At 50.6% G+C, this 14,825-nt stretch overlaps 1 protein-coding gene across 3 annotated transcripts in view; it reads left to right on the top strand.

The window, feature by feature from the left end:
* Nucleotides 1-245: 245 nt before the first annotated feature.
* Nucleotides 246-14,825, top strand: part of ACVR2B (activin A receptor type 2B) — a 36,632-nt gene continuing 22,052 nt past the window's right edge. For 2 of the 3 annotated variants that reach the window (XM_037030642.1, XM_037030643.1), the window contains exon 1: nt 246-736. In XM_037030642.1, the coding sequence (XP_036886537.1) occupies nt 685-736 (52 nt within the window). In that variant the 5' untranslated portion in view covers nt 246-684. Of the gene's footprint in view, nt 737-4,331; nt 4,620-14,825 lie in introns of those variants that run through there. The other variant, XM_037030644.1, reaches the window with a different exon arrangement.

The following is a 14,825-nucleotide window of genomic DNA, read 5'->3' on the forward strand; positions in this document are numbered from 1 at the left end:
CCAGCGGTTCCGGGCAAAGTGGTCCCGGGCCCAACTTGGTCACCCCTGTAACCAAGCCGTGCATCCCGCTGGTATGCAGGTTTCTTCGCTTTCTCTGGGAGCGCACAGGCTGGAGGCGGGGCCTCCTTGTTGTTGTTTCTCTGGGGCCCCGCCCCTAAGGGGGGCGCAGACCACGCGGCCGGAGGGCCCGCCTCCCCTCCCCCTCCCAGGCCCGCTCGCCGCCTCTTTGTATCCAACATCCGGGTTTCCCCGCTGGCTCGTCTCCGCGGCCGCGGCTCAGGAGCCATTTTGGACTCGGTTCAGCTCCCCTCCCCCCACCCCTCCCCCGTTCATGGCCCCTCCGGACTCGGCCCCTATGCCCGGGGCCCGGGCCCAGCCCCGCCACGCTATGCCTGAGTCGGGCGCTCCCTGGCCCGCGCCCTGCCGCCGCCCCCCGGCCCTCGAGTCTCCCCGGAGCCCGGGCCGCAGCCTGTGCCGCGCGCAGCGGCCCTGAGCCTGGCCCCACCGCCCGGCCCTTGGAGCCCGCACGCTGCCCAGAACGAAGGCGCAGGAAGCGCGCGGGAAACGAGACCGAAGGGAGGAGCGGGAAGGAGAGCGCGGCCGCTGCCGGGCCCTGCGCGCTCGGGGAGCGCCGCGCGGCCCAGCCCACAGGCTCCGGGTGTCCGCGGGGCGGCGCCGCGGAACATGACGGCGCCCTGGGCGGCCCTCGCCCTCCTCTGGGGATCGCTCTGCGCGGGTAAGGACGGGGCGCGGCATGGGGGGTGCGGGGAGGGCGCGTGGGGCCGACCTCGGGCGGCGCGCGGTGTTTACCAACAAAGGGCGGACCCGCGGCCTCCTTGCCGCACCACCTGCACCCAACTCGCACCTCCCGGGGCGGGGACTAGGGGCGCGCCGGCGTCCCGTTAGCTGATCTTAGGGGGATGATGTCTGTGTGGCAGTGTGAGGGGCTCCGGGTAACGGAGGCAACCCCAAGATGAGGGCCGGGACCCGGAGTCCCGGGGTCGGGCGTCGGACTACGCGGGCGCGGGGAGCCCAAGGAAAGTGAGAGGAAAGCCAGGGCGTGGGGAAGGTGGCCAAGCAGGGCGGGCAGATCTAATCCGTGGTGGCGGGATTGTAGGCGCAGTAGTGATTGTGGGGAGGGCTGCGCGACTCTCAGAGCCACTAGGTATAGTGGAATGGGTTGCTTTTTTCAGCTCGGAGTTCTCTGCACCCCATCCCACAAGAGTCTGTGTCGTGTTCCGCGCAAGGCGGACGGGTAGCACCCGCTCCTACCTTCACCCGCTTTCCTTTCCGCGAACCCCACGGCACGAGATGCAGCCACCCGCGGGACCACTTTGTTTTGGGCGCCTGGGAGGGTAGGTGGGACACGAAGGAAAACCAACAGGTCCCTCTTCTGGACTCCAGGAAGCACGTGGCGGGGGCAGATGACCAGCGGAGCTAGCGTTTCGCTCGCGCTCGTGTGATTGAGAGTGTGCGGGTGTGTATCTGCGGACTTCTATGGGGGAGGCGCTTTTCCCCCTAAAACCGGACGACTGATTTCACTCTCAGCGTTGCTGGGGCTTGCCCAAATTGGGTGTGCGCGCAGGGGAAGCGTGAAGGGTCGTGCATCGAAGCTCTAGGAAGCCAGGGACTGCCGGGCCTCTGAGGTGCGGCTTCGGGAGCGCCAGGTCCTGCGCGCCTTTGTTCCCAGCCCCCATTATACATGCAGCGCGGGTCCCTAGCCGCCCTGGGTAGCGGCAGCGCGGAGTCTGGGAAACCCGCGAAGGGCGGGGCCGGGAGTGCAGGGGCGGGCCTGGGATCCCCGCGCAGCTGCCGGGGTGTGGGGGGTGTGGGGGGTGTGGGGGGTGTGGGGGGTGTGGGGAATCCGGGATCTCCATCGCCCCCCTCCTATTCTGTCCACCTCTTTTGAGATGTTGCTTCAGTTAGCTGTGTACATCAAAGCAAGTGGGTTCTTTTTGTCGGGCCTGGTGCTTTGTATGGAGGGACTAGAGGATAGAGACCTCCTTATTGGCACCTGGGTGCTCTGGAAGGGAGCCTCAGGGCTGTTTTGGAGCCGTTTCGTTTCTGCCTGCCTGCCCCGGATTCCTTTTAAGTGCTGCTTTGAGATGCTTTTCCCCAAGGAAAGGTAGGTATTGGCCTGTAGTGGGGAGGATGGCAACAAGCTTACTTAATAGGCATGCACAGCTCACCTGGCTAGCCCTAGAATCCTCCTGGACATTCCTGCAATCTGGAAACCCTGTCCTAATTTTCTCAGTGTGGTCTTACCAGTCCTCACCTTCCTCACGGAGTAGGTAGGGCAGGATGGATCCTACACCCGCCCCCCCCCGCCCCCGGAAACACAGTATTTCTCTCCTCTTCCCTCCGGTACCCCTGCCTGGATTGAGTAGTGCCCGGCAAGGTGGGGTAGCTGAAGGTAGACTGAAATTCTGGAGGTAGACTGAAATTCAAAGACCTGTTGTTCCTGCTCTGGGAGGAAGGTGGGGGTCTCTGGGTGTTACCTGTGGTGGCACCAGTCAGTCCTCTGGTGGCCACTGCTCTGGCCTTTGAGGAGCTATGGGCAGAGCTGCCCCATGCCCAGATGGATACGTTTGTGAATCCCACCGGAGCTCCTGACGTCTGTCTCAGTACTTGGAGTTCAGATAAGGGCCCATGGGACTGAGGGGAGAGTGTTCTGAGTGGAATGTCAGGAGCCACTGTCTGGGGAGGGCCACCGGACTCCTATTTGTCTAAGTTCAGGCCTTGACTGTCCCAGCCCGCCCTCAGGCTGGCTCCTCTCTGACTGCAAGATCTTGTTCATTTCCTCAGGAGAGAAGTGTGTGTGGGGGGGTGAGAGAAGTGATGCTCAGACCAGTGTAGTGGTAGCTGTCAGGGACTCACAGGCCATTAGTGCCCCGCCACAGGGAAGGGCGTTGTCCCCTACCTGTCCTTGTACCTGTAGGCACTGCAGACTCTGCCCAGTCTTGCTGGCTAGCCTGCTGTTTGGGGGGAGTAGGCACCCCCCTCCGCTGTTGGAGGCTCTTTTTGAGGTGGATGATGGGAGAAACTTGCTAATCTCCCCAGGCCCTACATCTGGGTGAAAACAAGATCCATGGCCTTATGTTTTATCTTTGAGGTCTTTCTGGGCATGGCGATCCCCAGTTAGCACCTGGGCTTCCCCCTGCACTTCACCTAAGGAACTTCCTTTGCAGGGACACCAGGGAAGAGGCCCCCATCCTACACCTTGGTCCTTTGTACCATGGGTTCCTCTGAGAATCTGATGAAAGATGCAGACCCTTTCCCCAGAAAAATACAAATAAGTGTGTGTAGGTGCCCATGCACACATGTACACATTATACATGCAACTCCCTGTTTTGCACTGATACCTAGAAACTTTGATCCCCTGGATTGAACTCTGAGGTCCTGGCTGACTGAGTACCGAGTCCTGAGGGGCAACTCCCTGTCCTGGGGGCAGGGGCACTGGGCTTCTTCCCACCTTGCTGCTTGGACTTTGTTCTAGTCACTGGACATGATTTCTCTTTTACTTCTGCTTCTAGTTCAGATTCTGCCCATTGTTCAGATTCTGGCCATGGTCTTCTCCCCCTCCTCCTTCTTTCCCAAGAAGCCTTCCCCTGAGTGCCAGTGCATTTGCTCCCTGCTTGGGAGTTCAGGGTCAGACAAGGGGGACTGAGGGGGGGGGCATCCTGTCAGAGTTTGGACCCATCTGCAGTTTCTGGCCCATTACCATAGCCAGGGATCTGGGGGGTAGAGTGAGGGGAGATGGTCTGGGTGATAGTTAGGAGGATGGCACAGTCCTCAGTCGGGGATGGCTGGGTGGGCCGAATTCTAGAATAGGGCTCTCAGCCTTGACAGTGTTGAAAGTTTGGAGCTGATGGTTTTTGAGGGGGGTGGTGTGCGTGCTCTTGTGCATTGTAGGATGTTTAGCAGCATCCCTGGCTGCTATCCATTAAGTGCTGGTAGCACTTCTCATCATGACAATGAAAAATGTCAATGTCTGGGCAGAGGGGGTGCAGAATCGCCTCAGGTTAGGGACCTTTGATCTAGAATGTTCTCCTGATTTCAAAAAGACAGTTTGGGAGGTGCGGTTCATGGCAAATGCCTCCTGCCACCCTACCCCATCAGTCAGAGTGGGAAGTTGGCTTTTCCTCAAAACCTAGGAGATTTGCGCCTTGCTAAACCTGCTCAGCGTGGGAGAATTTGGTTGGAATTGAGCGGTTCTGAAGTACCGCTGGCCACCGAGGAGAATCCTGGCGTCCTTGAGTTTTCCCAGAAGTGGTTCGGGTTTCAGGGAGGCGGTGGTTGTGGGTGGCCGGGCAGCTTGCCCGCCCACACCCGCCCACCCGCCTCTGACCGCCTGCGCCTTGAGGTTTGCACTGGCTCCTCTCCCTCCCACACGCGCAGAATGTCAGGAAGGGCCTGTTGCTGGGGCCCGGGAGCCGCTGGAGCAGAGGCTATCTGTGCACGCCCAGAGGAGCGCCCGGGCTTGTAGCCTGCTGTGGGCATGCCCTTTCCCCTGAGCGGGCCCGCCGCATGGCGCCCCGAGGAGGCACAGCCGCTGTGGGCCTGGAGCTCCGAGCCTGAGCCTGGGGACACCAGGGCAGGGGGGCAGCCTCTGCCCAAAGGTATGGGCACAGGTCTCTACGCTGGCCGCAGGGAGTTGGAGGGCAGGGCCAGGCTTCCTCCCTGGACCTGGGGAGGTGTGGGTAGAGCTGCCCAGCACTGGAGGCCCTGGCCAGAGGGGTTGATCCCTAGGGGCGCCTGCTTGCTGGGCTTGGCAGCCTGGCAGGCCCTGTGTTTGTTCTTCACTCTTCGTAGTCCTCCTCCTAGCGCTGCTAGGAAGGAAGGGCTTCTAGGGGGCTCCACTCCTACCTCAGCAGGGCACAGCCTATGGCATTGGGCAGTGATGGGGACTGGTCCCTTAGTGTGCAAGAATGCAGTCTTAAAACCTCCAGCTTCCTGGTACTCTGCATCCCTGTGGTGTGAAGGGGTCGTTGTTGCCTTCTTAAAATTCTTGATCTTCTATTCTTTCCCTCTCATCCTATCACCAATTCTTGGTTCCATAATAGACAGTCACTCCCTTGTTCAATGCTTCCCTCTTGGTTTGTCTTTCTCCACCCGACTCACAGGCCCCTACCAGCCTGAGAGGTGCTTGTCCCTTGAGGCACCTGGCTTCCGGATGCCCAGGTTGTTAGGTGGCGATGGGGGGTGGGTGGGGGAGGGATGCCCCTGCCTTCCTCTGAGTCTTTCTTTTGTAAGTTTTTTGGTGATGTCTTTGCTTGAGACAATGGTGGGTACTTGAGATCAACCGGCAGTGCAGGCTGGCACTGTTTGGGGGTCCTCCGTGCCTCCCTATGGTCCAGGATCAGTCATGGCTTCCCACCTGTGGCCACATGCTTTGCCCTGGTTATTCAGTCTCGCTCTGCACATATGACTGCCTGTACCAGACTCTCAGCGGCTGGCAGCCCTGCCTGGCTGTTTTCATTCATGTACACGGGATTGCTGGGAGCCAGGGTTGGAAAGGGAGCCTGCCCCAGTGGGCAGACACGTGTCCCTCCACCCTCAGGGACCTTTTCTAGGGGCCTGGCGTGCCGCACAGTGGGTCTTCTCTCAGGCTGGTTTCTGGGCTAGAGGCGAGATGTTCTGTGAGGTGAGCTCATGCTCTTGTTTGCAAACGTTCCTCTGCCCACTGTTTCAGTTCTACTCTGACAACCAAGGAGGCTAAAATTAGTTCCGGGGAAGGAAAAGGAAGGCTGGTTGGAAACCCAAGCCCTTGGCTAGAGGATGGAGGAGGCTGCTTCCCGGGTTTTGTGGCCGAGCATTTCAGAAGGTGTGACCAGACCAGCTGTTGTCTGTCCATCTAAGGAGGGGGAGAGGCCCCTGTTTGCCTCCTAGACCTGAACCAATGGAGACAGGAGGCTGACTTGGAAGTTGACTCTCTTGAGTGTTGATGCTAGGGTGATTTTTCCTTTTGTCTTGTATAGCGGTGCACAGTGTTTTCAGGAATGAGGACAACGCCTTTTTATGTCTGTGTCATTGATACCCACCCCCCCACCCATTAATTTGAAAACATGAGTGAGTTCTCAGAGCCCTGGACTAGTAGCCATGGGTTAAGAAACCCATGGTTACGAAACCTTTATGTTATATGCTTTTTGAGAATTTTCTTCTCATCCAAGTTTTGACATTCCCTTCAGGTGTTCACAAACCAGGCAGACCAGGGCCCCCCAACTTGGAACTGCTGGCTTGGATGGGGTGTGAGTTACAGGGGAGCCCTCTGGCTCAGATCCCATAAGGAGGGCCAGGGGGTCAGTGCTCATTTGCTCCGGGGCTCAGAAAACAGAGCAGCAGGGGAGTTAGATGCACTTTGGTTTTCTTTCACACCTAGCTTGGGTCCTCCTCTGACCTCTTTGCCTGAGAGTGGGCCCTGGAGGGCCACCTGCGGGGAGACAGCAAACCAGAGCAATGCAGCCATCTTCCCTGCGTGAAAACTGCGCCCCAACCTGGGTCTCCTGGTAGCTATCCTGGGGTGTAGGTTGGAGGAGTAGAGGTCACTTTTGGTCCTGACTTCTTCCCACTTTAATTAACTGTTACTAATTTTTGTTCTCCAAATAATATATGTATATTTAATTGCAAGAATCTAGGTGTTACAGATAAAACTCGGGCCTCCCCTGTCCACCACCCGAGTCCCCCTCCAGAAGTGAGCCTTCTCAGGTTGGAATGTATCCTCTTTTGCTGTGCGCCTGTTGGAGTACTTAGAGAAGTGGAGGGTTTTTTAAAAACCTGAAATGCTATTGCCATTTTAAAAACATTTCATTTAAATATGAAATACACCTGTAGGTGTAATTATCGTAAGTGACAGCTGTATGAATTTTTCACAAACTGAACACATCCATGGAGTTAGTATCCAGGTCAAGGATCAGAGGTTTACCAGCCTCTCCCCCGCCAAGCCCTCTCTGGCTGCATTCCACTGTCCACCCCTCACCCCTGCTATCCTGACTTCTGACAGCATAAGTTAGTTTCCCCTGTTTTGTGCTTTATGGGAATGGGATCTTGCAGAATGAACTGTTCTGTGTTCATCTTTTGCTCACTATAGTTCTGACTTGCATCTGCATGTCACAGCTTTTTAAAAATATATATTTTATTGATTATGCTATTACAGTTGTCCCCTTCTCCCCTTCATACCCCTCCAGTCTGCATACCCCCTCCCACCCACATTCCCCCCCTTCAGTTCATGTCCATGTGTCATAAGTTCTTTAGCCTCTACATTTCGCATACCACTCTTACTCTCCCCCTGTCTATTTTTTTTAAAATATTTTATTTATTTATTTTTAGAGAGAGGGGACAGGAAGGAGAAAGAGTGGGAGAGAAACATCAATGTGTGGTTGCCTCTCATGGGTCCCCCACTGGGAACCTGGCCTGCAACCCAGGCATGTGCCCTGATTGGGAATTGAACCAGCGACCCTTTGCTTCACAGGCCTGCGCTCAATCCACTGAGCTATACCAGTCAGAGCTCCCCCTGTCTATTTTCTACCTGCCATTTTTGTTACTTATTCTCTGTACCTTTTCCCCCTTTCTCCTCCTCCCACTCCCCTGTTGCTAACCCTCCATGTGATCTCCATTTCTCTGATTCTGTTCCTGTTCTAATTGTTTGCTTAGTTTTGTTTCTGTTTTTGGTATAGGTGTGGTTGTTAATAAGTATGAGTTTGTTGTCTTTTTACTGTTCATATTTCTTATCTTCTTTTTCTTAGATAAGTCCCTTTGACCTTTCATATAAGGGCTTGGTGATGATGAACTCCTTGAACTTGATCTTATCTGAGAAGCACTTTATCTGCCCTTCCATTCTAAATGAAAGCTTTGCTGGATAGAGCAATCTTGGATGTAGGTCCTTGCCTTTCATGACGTGGAATACTTCTTTCCAGCTCCTTCTTGCCTGTAAGGTCTCTTTTGAGAAATCAGCTGACAGTCTGATGGGAACTCCTTTGTAGGTGACTGTCCCCTTATCTCTTGCTGCTTCTGGGATTCTCTCCGTCATTTTAATCTTGAATAATATAATGATGATGTGCCTTGGTGTGTTCCTTCTTGGGTCCACCTTTGGGACTCTCTGAGCTTCCTGGACTTCCTGGAAGTCTATTTCCTTTGCCAGTTTGGGGAAGTTCTCCTTTATTATTTGTTCAGATAAGTTTTCCACTTGTTGCTCTTCCTCTTCCCCTTCTGGTACCCCTATAATTCAGATGTTGGAATGTTTAAAGATGTCCTGGAGGTTCTTAAGCCTCTCCTAATTTTTTTGAATTCTTGTTTCTTCATTCTTTTCTGTTTGGTTGTTTCTTTCTTCCTCTGGTTCACTTCATTGATATGAGTCCCAATTTCTTCCCATCACTATTGATTCCCTGTGCATTTCCCTTATTTTCACTTAGCGTAGCCTTCATTTTTTCATCTAATTTGCGACCAAAATCAACCAATTCTGTGAGCATCCTGATCACCAGTGTTTTGAACTGTGCATCTGATAGGTTGGCTATCTCTTGGTTGCTTAGAAGTATTGGCTCTGGGCTTTGATCTGTTCTTCAGTTTTTTTTTTGGTCTGGTCGAACCTGTTACAATAAGGGGTGGAGCCCTAGGTGTTCACCTGGTCAGGGTGACCCTCATTGCTGGGTTGTGATGCTGAATGTGGGGGCGGGGTCAGAGAGGAAATAATGGCACTTGCTTTACACTCTCTCAGATTTCGGTCCCCTCTGCCACTTCCCACAAGCAAACTGGGCCCTTCTGGTGCTGATTCCCGGGTGGGTGGACTTGTGTACGTTCTAGGACCCTGTGGGTCTCTCCAACGAACTCTCCTGAGAGGCTGGGAGTCTCTCCTGGCACCTCAACCCCACAAGTGTTTTCAGTTGGTGTTTTTAGGCTTTATTTATTTCCTGGCACTGGGGCCCTGGGTTGCATGGTCTGTCTCACCGATCGCGCGNCCCCCCCCCCCCCCCCCCCCCAGTTTTCACCGGGTTTATCTGCAAGTGAATGTGTGACCGTGGTCAGCCGGCTGCCTTGTACGCCTCACTGGGTCTGCTTGTTGCCACCCTCTGCCTGCGCTCCTGGGTTGCCAGCCACCCCTCTTTCCTGCCACAACCCCTCTTCCCCAGCCACTGACTCCGCCCCTTTTACCAGTCTAAATGAATGGTTCGTTGTTGGACTTCGGTATAGTTCAATTTTCTGTCTGTTCTGGATTGTTTTTATTTTTGTTTCTAAATTTTTGTTGTCCTTAATTTTGGTTGTGTGAGGAGGCACAGTATGTCTACCTACGCCTCCATCTTGGCTGGAAGTTCTGTCATGGTTTTTTAAACTCATATTTTTTGGCAGTTTTTCTTTTATATATAGATTTACCTCAGTCTTTTTAAGAGCTGTGTAAAATTTCAAAGTTTGGGTATATAGACTACATTTTATCTTGTCTATTACTGGTGCACTTTCTGAATGCATACAATTTATGTATATTGTTTCTGGAAGATCGAAGACAAGAATTTCTGTGTTGTAGGACATGTAGATATAAAATTTTAATAGGTACTGAGCAATCGCTATACATTTTTTTTGTTTGGTTGCTTCCTAAGGTGACGGCAATGGGGCCAGAGCTGGGTGAGTTGGCAGGTGGTCCTCTGCAATAAGTAACCTGGGAGCATCTCCCCCCCGCCAGAAGCTCTAGACCACAGAGGTTGGAAACAGCCCATTTCATGGAGGGTGCCCAGAGGGTGCTCATCACTTCCACTGGCTAGTGTCTAAGGAGAGCCAGAGGCTGCTTCCCCTGTCTGAGTCTCCTGGTTCCCGGGGTGCCAGAGTCCAGGGAGGGAGGCTGCGGGAGGTGGGTAGCTGTGTGGCAGTGAACTAGCCAGGATGTGCCGGTCTGGTTTGGGACAGTGTGCTTGTGCGTGTCTCTGTGCACTTGCGTGCTGTGCTCTGTGCTGCTTCTCTCCCCCAGAGAGGCCGAGCTCACTGAAGGCTGCTGAGCAACTGTGGGTAATGGCGTTGGTGGTGACCCCAGTGCAGATGCCTATTTTCCATGTGGTGGTAATGGTGGCAGAGGGTGTGGGAGAAACCTGGAGAAGAATTATTCTGGGGTCATGAGTTATTCTACGGTCGTGGTGAGAAATTTCTCGGGACGGAAGGGCCCTGGTGAGCGTCATTTCCTGGCCGAGAGTATCTGCCTTGCTCCCTTGCACAGCCTTCTGCCACAGTCGCCTGAAGGAGCAGAGACGACCATTTGAGACGATTTGTTCTCCAGGGTCCTGTGTTCCCAGGCTCCTTCTTCAGCATGGTGTCTACTTTAAAAAAAAAAAAAGAAAGAAAGACTTTATTTATATATTTTTTAGAGAGAGGGGAAGGGAGGGAGAAGGAGAGGGAGAGAGAGAACATTAAAGTATGAGAGAAACATCAGTTGGTTGCCTCCCACACACCCCCAGCCTGGGACCTGACTCGAAACCCAGGCATGTGTGGGAATTGAACTGGCGGCCCACTGAGCCACACCAGTCAGGGCATGGTGTCTACTTTTTCTACTACTGTTTTACTGGGATTCCTTTTGTAAGCCCGCTTGTCAGGCCTTGCTTGTGGATTTCACTGACACTGGGCTTGTGCCGTTTCTAGTGCAAGTGGTGTATCAGCTCTCCTACATTGCACAGGCAATGCGCACTGTCTGTACCACTCTATCAGGACTGCCATAACAGACTGCCACCAGCTGGTGCCTTAATGAGCAAATTGACTTTCTTGCAGTTCTGGAGGCTGGATGTCCAAACCCAAGGTGTTGGCAGGGCTGCTTTCCCATGAGGCCTTTCTCCGTGGCTTGCAGATGACCGCCTTCCTGCTGGGTCCTCACATGGCCTTTCCTCTGTGTACATATCCTCCTTCCTCTTATGAGGAACACCAATTTTCTTGTATTACAGCCCCACCCTTATGCCCTTATTGGATCTTAATTAATTCTGTAAAGGCCCTATCTCCCGGTACGTTACATCAGAGGTTAGGGCTTCGATCCGTGAATTTGCGGGGTGGGCTACACACTTTATTCCATCACAGTCTGAAATGATATAGTTGGTTGAAAGTGAATGCTGTCTTCTTGAGTTGCAGTTTGGAATGGAAGTTACTTTTTTCATGACTCTGCTCGGGGATCTGTGTTCTTAACACTTTCCATGGGCAATCTCGTCTGTACTGGTGATCTCAGTTTCCATGTATGTGTACATATATGTCCTCTTTGGGTATAGTATAATCCTGGAAATAGGTCTAATATCTGGGTAAAAAGTAGGTATGGAGACTTCCTCTTCTGATTATCAGGAACAACTCTCTGAAGACACCGGGAGAAGCTGGACACATTACAAAAACATCTCTGGTCGAAGACATTGCATGGCTAAGAAGCAAGTGAAGACCTAGTAGGCCAGGATCTGTGTGAGAGCAGAGTCCCTGGGTCGTGACTTTGACATTTGAGGCTATATTCAGTCCTTTCATATGGGCAACTGGCAGGCTGAGAATTGCATTCGATAGTCTTGTGGGGCGAGGAAGACAAGAATTGGAGTTACAGACAGAGGGTATAATGAACCCCCTTCCTGATTTGGGACCCCCAAAGATATAGGGGTGATGGGAGCCAAAAGGGGACAAACTCTAAAGTTAGGTTAAGATGGGATTAATGGTATCCTTAGCTGCTTGCCAGAAGCACACGTGGCATTATTCAAGGAATGTAACATCATTTTAGGCCCCAGGTTCTTTCTGCAAACAATTTTGCACATACAATGCCTGGCTAATCATTTAAAATAAGGAGCTAGCAGAAACATCACAATTGAAGCAGACCTGGATGAGCTTCAAATTGGAGTTATCATATACATATTGAATAATAGCAGTACTCAAATGGTCAAGGACATGAAAGTGGAAATTTCAACAGAGAGCTAGAAAAATATACCAGTATATCAAACAAATGAAAAGTCTGTTATGGAACTGACCTATAGATTACCAGAAAATATGAAGTCAGTGAATGATTTTGTCAGGAGATTGGGTACAACTGAAGAGAGAATTAGTGAACTGGAAGATGGATCAGAAGATAACATACAGACTGAACTGTGGAGAGAGAAAAAGATGAATAATATGCCCTGGCTGGTGTGGCTCAGTGGATTGTGCACTGGCCTGTGAACTGAAAGGTTGTTGGTTCGATTCCCAGTCAGGGTACATGTCTGGGTTGCAGGCCAGGTCCCCAATTAGAGGCATGCGGGAGACAACTGCTTGATGTATCTCTCACACACCAATATTTCTCTCCTTTTCTTTCTCCCTTCCTTCCCCTCTCTCTAAAAAGTAAATAAATCTTTTTTTTTAAAAAAGATGGATATTATAGAAGAGAGGGAAAGACACATAGAGAATGAAGTGAGAAGGTCTAAGATCCATGTAGTCAGAACCACAGAAGTAAAGAATGAGGCAGAAGAGATAACAGCTGAAAACTTGGTAAAAACCAATGGAAGACATTAAGCTACAGATTTAAGAAGCCCTGTGAACATAGATAATAAGTAAAAAATTCATACCTATTCTTTTCACAGCCAAACTTCTGAAAACCGAACATAAAAATCTTAAGAAGCAGCCAGAGAAAAAAAGAGCAAAAGAGTCAACTGTATTGACAGCTGACTTCTCAAAAACACCAGAAGCCAGAAGACAATCTCTAAGTGCTCAAAGAAACAATTGCCAACCTAAAATTCTATTTCAAGTAAAACTGCCCTTAAAAAATGAAAGTTTTGTCCTGGGTGGTGTAGCTCAATAGATTGAGCGTGGGCTGTGAACCAAAGGGTTACTGGTTCGATTCCCAGTCAGGGCACATGCCTGGATTGCAGGCCAGGTCCCCCAGTAGGGGTGTTTGAGAGACAGCCACACATTGGTGTTTTAAAAAAAAAAAATGAAGGTTTCAAGTAAAGAGTATGTTCTTCAGGCAGAAGTAAAATGATCTAGATGGAAGGTCAGCCATGCAGAAAGGAATGAAGAACAATAAAAATGATAAATATTCAGACAATTATTTTAGGAGAAGAATGTGTTACTAAGTTTGAGGTGTATATAAAAAGATAACATTGCACCCTGGCTGGTGTAGCTCAGTGGATTGAGCACGGGCCTGTGAAGCAAAGGATCGCTTTGAATTGGTTGATCGAATTGAATCGGTTCAATTCCCAGTCAGGGCACATGCCTGGGTTGCAGGCCAGTTCCCAGTGGGGGACACATGAGAGGCAACCACACATTGATATTTCTCTCCCTCTCTCCTTCCCTTCCCCTCTCTCTCTGAAAATAAGTAAATAAAATTTTTTTTAAAAAGGGGATGAAAATACCCTTTAAAAAAGATAGCATTGCTATATGTAGAGAGAATGAAAATGAAATTTATTTTTTTATATTTTATTGCTATTACAGTTGCCCTATTTTTTTCCTCCCCTCTCCCTGTACCCTACTTCCCACCAGCATTCCTGTACATTAGTTTATGCCCATGGGTGGTGCATATAAGTTCTTTGGCTTCTACATTTCCTATACTATTCTTAACTCTCCGCCTGTCAATTTTGTACCTACCATTTATGCTTCTTAGTCTCTGTATCTTTTCCCCCATTCTCCCCCCCTCCCTCCCTGCTGATAACTCTCCCTGTGATCTCCATTTTTGTGATTCCGTTCCTATTCTAGTTGTTTGCTTAGTTTGTTTTTGTTTTTGTTTTAGGTTCAGTTGTTGATAGTTGTGAGTTTGTTGTTTTACTTTACTGTTCATATTTTTTATCATCTTTTTCCTAGATAAATCCCTTTAACATTTCATATAGTAGAAACTTGGCCATGATGAACTCCTTTAACTTAACCTTCTCTGGGAACCACTTTATCTGCCCTTCCATTCTAAATGAAAACTTTGCTGATTAGAGTCATCTTGGATGTAGGTCCTTGCCTTTCATGACTTTGAACACTTCTTTCTAGCCCCTTCTTGCCTGTAAGGTTTCTTTTGAGGAATCAGCTGATAGTCTTAGGGGAACTCTTTTGTAGGTAACTATCTCCTTTTCTCTTACTGCTTCTAAGATTCTCTCTTTATGTTTAATCTTGGGTAATGTAATTATGATGTGCTTTGGTATGTGCTTCCGTGGGTCCAACTTTTTGGTGATACTCTGAACTTCCTGGACTTCCTGGAAGTCTATTTCCTTTGCTAGATTAGGGAATTTCTCATTCATTATTTTTTCAAATAAGTTTTCAGTTTCTTGCTGTTCCTCTTCTCCTTCTGGCACTCCTATAATTCAGATGTTGGAACATTTAAAGATGTCCTGGAGGTTCCTAAGCCTCTCCTCAGTTTTTTGAATTCTTGTTTCTTCATTCTTTTCTGTTCGATTGTTTCTTTCTTCCTTCTGGTCCACTCCATTCATTTGGGTCCCAGTTTCCTTCCCATCACTGTTGGTTCTCTTTATTTCACTTTTCATAGCCTTCACTTCTTCCTCTATTTTACAACCATATTCAACCAGTTCGCTGAGAATCCTTATTACTAGTGTTTTGAACTCTGCATCTGATAGGTTGGCTATCTCTTTTTATCACTTAGTTCTATTTTTGGAGCTTTGATCAATACTTTCATTTGCGCTGTATTTCTTTATCTTGGTGCACCTGTTATGTTGTAAGGGGCAGAGCCTTAGGTATTCACCAGGGTGGGGCAACCCACTTTGCTGTGTTGCGGTGCTGTGTGTGGGGGAGGGGTTAGAGAGGGAACAGTGCTGCTTGCTTGGCTCTCCACTGGCTTTCAGTCACTTCCTCCGCTACCCAAAAGCAAAGTGAGCCCTTCTGGTGCTGACTGCCAGCTGGGTGAGTTTGTGTACGTTCTAGGGTCTCTCCAATGA

The sequence above is a fragment of the Sturnira hondurensis genome, unplaced genomic scaffold (assembly GCF_014824575.4).
Source record: "Sturnira hondurensis isolate 20B ecotype Veracruz unplaced genomic scaffold, ASM1482457v3 Scaffold0020787, whole genome shotgun sequence".
Classification (NCBI taxonomy): Eukaryota; Metazoa; Chordata; class Mammalia; order Chiroptera; family Phyllostomidae; genus Sturnira; species Sturnira hondurensis.